At 46.2% G+C, this 6244-nt stretch overlaps 1 protein-coding gene across 1 annotated transcript; it reads right to left on the bottom strand.

Moving 5' to 3' along the window:
* Positions 1–2030: 2030 nt before the first annotated feature.
* On the bottom strand, positions 2031–6013 carry ZIC3 (Zic family member 3). Its single transcript, XM_045029154.1, has 3 exons — positions 4972–6013; positions 3678–3841; positions 2031–2931 (listed from the first exon to the last, which is right to left on the bottom strand). Exons 1-3 carry the CDS (start codon positions 6011–6013, stop codon positions 2749–2751), a joined length of 1389 nt encoding a protein of 462 aa, XP_044885089.1. The 3' UTR covers positions 2031–2748.
* Positions 6014–6244: the final 231 nt, after the last annotated feature.

The following is a 6244-nucleotide window of genomic DNA, read 5'->3' as shown; positions in this document are numbered from 1 at the left end:
CAGTCACCATGGCAAAGAGATTGTAATCGGTCTGCTTGATCTATTTCAGATAAACTTTTCCTCCTTTTTTTTTTTTAAACGATTTGTGGATTTGATCTAAGTTGCATAAAATAAAAGAAATCCTAAAGCAAGAAGTAAACAAACTGTATTCACAGTCCAGCCCTTCCCAGTGTCAAGTTCAAGATGGGTGTGTCTGGGTTTCCCCCAGACATGAAAGGTGCAGCAGAACTCCCATCAAATTACTCACATCCTTAGAGCTAGGGGGGAAATGCTAACAGTTTACACAGTAAATTGCTTTCTCTAGCTGAACTGTGTACACCTTCAAATGCTGCCTTCCTTTCTATGTGTAGTGGACACAGAAGTGGTGCTGTCAATAACCACATCAGATATTGTTAAATCCTGTAGCTAAGATATTACTTGTAATCACAAGTTTAGGAAGACAAAATACAATCTGTTTTTAATTCCCAATCCTTCTGGCATCTTTAATTGTTTTTATTAATTAAAAATGAGTGGGGCTGTATTTTAACTTTGAGAAAGTTAGCCAAAGCACAGGATGGTCCAAATGCAAAATGAATATTAGAAACAGCAGCCCACTCAGTCTGTGCATATATTTTAAGATTTCAAAAAGTCAGGGGGCAAATACCCAAATGGTGGATTCATTAATTGTTCACAACAACCGAGATCATAATCTTAACTATTTTGGAGGGGGAAGTGTGGAGGGAGGAGAGGTTGTTTCGGTTTGTGTTTTTTGTTTTTCGGTAGTAATTTATCAAGCTAACATTTCTCTCTAAAATTCCTCAATCTTTCCCCCATTTCCTGTTCATTTCTTAAATACAGTCCCTGTTCACACACTGCCTTCATTACTAAATAAAATTAAAAACCAAAAATTAAATATAAAAACATACCATCCTAAATTCCAGGTATAAAGTGAAAACAGATAAATCTTTTAAAACATTTAATTTACCAACCAACAGATATTAGTTTTCTAGAATTGTGTATATGCTCAGTTAGGATGTTCCTTTGGCCAAAGAAAATAAAAATCCAGGTTAGAATTTTATTACAAAACCAACAATTGTATTTCATATGTTACTGGTTTTACTGGAAACAATCAGTATCTCTCTACAACTCATTAGGTTTGAAAAATATATTTGTCAAGGAGTTTCTATGGTGTTTCTAAAAAAAACCTATTGAAGTCATCATATGATTGGCTTTACAGAATAATGTTGATAACTGTGTATTGGGTTATATACAGCCAAACAAATCCATTTTTCCCCTTTCTGTAACTCGAATAAACTAATTCTTTTAAGAAGCACTTACTTTAATCTGAAGTGAACACATGGAACTGGCCGTTTTACTCACCCCCCAGCTGTTTCAGATTCATGCTAAACCTCTTAAAAGCATATATATAGATACAGAGATGGGTGCGTATATCCATCCATCCATCTATGGAGACATCCGCATGCCTTTCTGCATAGAGTAAAAAGGAGCCCCAGCACCATACAAAGATCAAACTCATTACATTTACCTTCGGATGTTAAATATGCAGCCCTGGGAGGCCTAAATGCAGCTCTGGTTCTTTGAAGTGCAAGACAGAGACACGTCATGGTCCCACTCAGGACAGATCAGTAATATTTGATTCGCTCGTGCAAAGTGCAGTAACACACATATGAAGCTCGAGGTGAAAACAAACCATTGAGATGTGGGGGCGGGGACAAGGAAAAACAACAACGTCCTTCATTCCTCTCTTGAAGGAAACACTGCAGATTGCTAGCCTGCGATAGGGAAAACAATTCCTCTCAAGAGCGGGGCTGGGATACAAACACCTTGATATGTGGTTCCTCTGCCAGGCCTGGGTGGGAAGAATAGTTCACAAAGCAACAAGGAAATGCAAAACGGTGGTTCAAAAACTATTCGATTGTGTTCTTTCAAAAACAATAAACTTTTAATGCTAAAGCAGTTATAACCAAAAACTGTACAGAGTTTTGTAATTTTTGTTTGTTTGTTTTTGTTTTGTTAGAAAACACTTTCCCCCCCATAAATATTGTTCAGTTCCCGGCACTTCGTATCAATAATTAAATTACAAACGATAAATATGGCATCATGGATATGTATTTACAAAAAAAGTTATTACAAAAAGGCAACTGTTTTACTAAACGGTCACAATCTGGGTAGAATAACACCACAGCCTCATCTTGAAAAAATACTGGACGAACCCATCAGACGAGAATACATTCACAAGTATAATGCTGTGAGAGAGAGAGTGAGAGAGCGAGAGAGGTTCAAGACATAACAGGACTTTGGCACGGTTTAAGAATGTGAGTTTAAACAATCACCACTAAGGCGAAGGAGAATTTTCATCCTCATGTCAGCATCCCACCGAAGGAAGAAAAAGCCAAAAAAAAAAAAGCGAGCGAGAGAGACAGAGAGAATAGAAAAAATAAAAAAACAGTGCTCAAATGAAGGGAAAAGGGGAGGCGCGATTGGTAAAGGGAAGAGAAAAAAAAATCAAAGAAATTACTGCAAATGCCAAAACCAAACAAAAAAAATCCAATCCTGAGAAAAGGACATAGCTAGTCCAGCGTCTGGAGCTTGCAAAAAAAATTAAAACCCCTTTCCTGGATAATTGCAATGAACTGGATGTAGCCCTGTTCGGTTGTTTGCCTGAAAACTCCATTTCCGTGTGATTGATTTTCAGTTTTCCTTTGAATTCATTTGGTCCAGTCTATAGTTAGGTTGCTTGGTTTGTCCTCAGACGTACCATTCGTTAAAATTGGGTGGAAGTCCGGGGTTGTGGCTTGTGTTACTTTGAACTGCTGCTGGAGGACTTTTCGTAGAGTCTTTACTGTTTGCAGAACTTAGAGCGGGCGGAGTGGACGATTCATAGCCTGAACTGGCAGCTGGGGAGGAATCTGACCCTTGCGATTCATGAACCTAAAATGAACAGGTACAGTATGATAAATATAACGTCACACTGAGAAATACTCGGGCAAAATAGCAGAGTTCGAACACTACAAACAGCGCAGGTAAGGTCAATATTTACCCTTCCTACGTGATTACATTAATACAGCCAACAAATCATAAATTATTCGGGGAATGGAAAACTTATCCATGCAGCTGCGATACTGTAATTTTAAAGCACGTTTTCTCCCCCCCCCCCCCCGTTTACTGACAATCTGCAAAGATTTCCCCACCATCAGCAGCTAGTTCTTAGATTTTGATTGTGGAGATGCCAGGTATTGACTTGGACATATCGTTTCAATATGTTCAGCATGGGTTGTTGATGTCAAAGATTTAAAGACATGCCAATAATTTCTTGGCCAGTAATCGTCAGTAGCTACATGCCACTCTCTGAAGAGCTGTATAACATTTTTTTTCTATTCGGTCTAGGGAACAAGAAAATAAATACTGCAATTTACCCAAACGGCTGTTATCACTGAACGGGCCTTGCTATCAGTTACAGCCTGAACTGTGAGATAAGAGCGAAAATACACAGTTCTGCTGATAATTTGTATCAATCGGAGACGAATGTAAAAATGTTGTAGCACAAATCTTTCACAATGGGTGAACTGTGTCATCCTAAAGCAGCACCGATCCTTGTTCAAACGTGGGCTAACAGGGAAGGAAAACAGGCTCCGAGATGATATTTAGTAACAGTAAAGCCATCAAGAGTTAATTACCTTCATGTGTTTCCTAAGAGAGCTGGGGTGGGTGTAAGACTTGTCACACACTTTACAGATATAAGGCTTGTCTGAAGTGTGTACATGCATGTGCTTCTTTCTGTCACTACTGTTCGCAAAACGTCTATCACAGCCTTCAAATTCACACTTAAAAGGTTTTTCACCTGCAAAATTCAGAAAGGGTTAAAGGACACTACAGAGGAAAGGTTCACTTTGATTCCCGCTAGCGGATCGATCACGTTGGCAACTCACTTAAAACAATTAATTTGATGCCGAGTGGAAGACAGACACTCTCTTGGCTTTCGTCCGTAGTCTCACAAACCGTTTTCCTTCCATGTCAGTGGAAACACCCCGAGCATCGACACTTTTATTTCTTTTTCCCTTAATTATTGAAGTTTTAATATCCCTTCCACCCTCCTTTCCCAAGCTCTACCCTTCAAACACCTCGGTGGAGGTAGTACGCACACACACATACACACAAAAAAGGGATCAGACAATAGGATTTGTTACGTTACAGTTAAATTCAATCCGTTCTTTGTTACTTTTAATTTGCCCCTTTCAAATGCAACGGTCGTGCTAAGCGAAGTGTTAAAGGCAGACTACCAGGACTTGATGTTAGAATCGGGGGAGGGGGGGACGGATCTAGATAAATTCTGGAGCAACAGACACTTTTACAAAGATGTGCCCAACAAGAAGGAAAATGTGCGGGTTTCCTGCCTTTTCTAGTCTTACTTCACTTCTGTGGAGATCTGAATTGAAGACAGAGCTCCAAATAAAAATACTTTGACAAAAGTATCACTGATTTAATTAGGAGATGTGCCAATCAAGACTAAAAAAGAACGGAAGTAACCGAAAATTAGGTTGCATTAGCATTTGTATGGTTTCCTTAACAGAATGTATGCAGACAGCTAAATCGTATGTAAAGCAATCCACAGAAAACAATTTCTCTTTGCCTCAGATAAACCCCCAAAACGAGCCAACAAAGAATCGGACGAAATCTTCTGTCTAGCGAGGCTATAGAGAAATAGGCGATTGCTCTTCTTGGACTGAAATTTACGAGCGCGTGGAACATGCAGATGTTAAACTGTCCAAACTCGCGGAGTGCGAAGTTTTAAAGAACCGCGAACAAAATGTAACTTAGCTCCAAACTGGGGAAAGTAGCGTTCGATTCCCACTCCCGCTTTTCGGTCTGGCGCGGTGCGATCCTTGGGGGGAGTATTTGGATTCGATGGGGGGTTCTTTAATTCCCACCGTTTTACGATTCATGCACCCCGGTTTTCGTCTCCCTCCTTACCTGTGTGCGTCCTTTTGTGGATCTTCAGATTCTCGGACCTGGCAAAGATTTTCCCGCAGCCTGGGAACGGGCACGGGAATGGCTTTTCCCCCGTGTGAACCCGAATGTGGTTCACCAGTTTGTATTTCGCCTTGAAGGACTTGCCTTCCCTCGGACATTCCTCCCAGGAGCAGATGTGGTTGTTCTGCTCCGGCCCCCCGACATGCTCCATCGTCACATGGGTGACCAGTTCGTGCATGGTGCTGAACGTCCGGTCGCAGCTCTTTTTGGGCCGGTTGATCTGGCTCTCCTCGACCCACTTGCAGGACAGCTCTTGCTTGATGGGCTGGCGCATGTAGCGGAAGAAAGCCCCCGGGCCGTGGTGGTGATGGGCCGCCACGTTCATGCCCATATTCATGTTCATGGGGTTGTAGTTGTGGAACTGGGCGCCGGCGTACGGGTCCGTGCGGGGGCTGGAGACGGCCCGGTAAGGGTCCGGCCGGCCGAAGAGATCCCCCCGCAGCCCCAGGTGCATCTGCCCGTTCTCCACGTGCCCGCCGGGGGAGGGGTGGCTGGGGCTCTGCTCGTGCAGCCCCGGGAAGAGCAGGTAGCCCGGGCTCTCCGCGATGCCCGGCGGCCCGTGCAGGCTGCCGGGGGAGCCGCCGAAGATGCCGTGCTGGGCGCCGCCGGAGGCGGGCTCCCCCAGGCCGGAGCCCCGCTGGCGGAAGAGAAAGTCCCGCGTGGAGTTGAAGGCGGCGGCGGCGGCCGCGCCCCCGTAGGCGGGCACCTGGCCGGCGTGGTGGTGGTGGTGGTGGTGGTGCCCCAGCGCGTTGGCATAGCCCGAGCCCTGCGGGGTGAACGCCGAGCTCTGCCCGGACGAGAGCTCGTGGGCGGCCGGGCTCAGCTTAAAGGCCGCCGCGTGCGAGGCGTCCCCGAAGGGGCCCAGCCCCATCCCGGCGGCGGCGGCGGGGTCGCGGCCGGGCCCCTCGTGGTGGCGAGGGGCCCCGAAGCCCCCGACGCCCAGGGCGGGGAACTGCGGGCCGCCGTCCAGCAGCATGGCCATGGGGCAGGGCGGGCGGGCGGGCGCCCGAGGGAGGGTCCCCCCGGAACAATGGGCCAGGCGCGGGGGGACGAGCTCATGCACCGCGGGCGGCCGGGCGGGACACAGCCCCACGCGTGACCGCCCCACGCGCGCCCGGCTGGGGGCTGCCAAGCGCCGCGCTCCCCCCCCCCTCCTCTCCTCCCCTCCCCGCCCAGCCCCGGGCAGCGCAGCGCACCCCAGCCCGGCTCCCCG

The sequence above is a fragment of the Mauremys mutica genome, chromosome 9 (genome assembly GCF_020497125.1).
Source record: "Mauremys mutica isolate MM-2020 ecotype Southern chromosome 9, ASM2049712v1, whole genome shotgun sequence".
NCBI lineage: Eukaryota > Metazoa > Chordata > Testudines > Geoemydidae > Mauremys > Mauremys mutica.
Note: the sequence above shows the minus strand (reverse complement) of the source record. Positions and strands in the feature narration are given on the sequence as shown.

Bases quoted from the DNA above. Each gene is read 5' to 3' on its own strand.
- ZIC3 (XM_045029154.1), bottom strand. From the start codon at position 6,013: ATGGCCATGCTGCTGGACGGCGGCCCGCAGTTCCCCGCCCTGGGCGTC. The intron at 3,842-4,971 runs GTAAGGAGGGAG...TGAATTTTGCAG, and splicing joins CCACAAAAGGACGCACACAG to GTGAAAAACCTTTTAAGTGT. The intron at 2,932-3,677 runs GTAATTAACTCT...TGTTCATTTTAG, and splicing joins CTCTTAGGAAACACATGAAG to GTTCATGAATCGCAAGGGTC.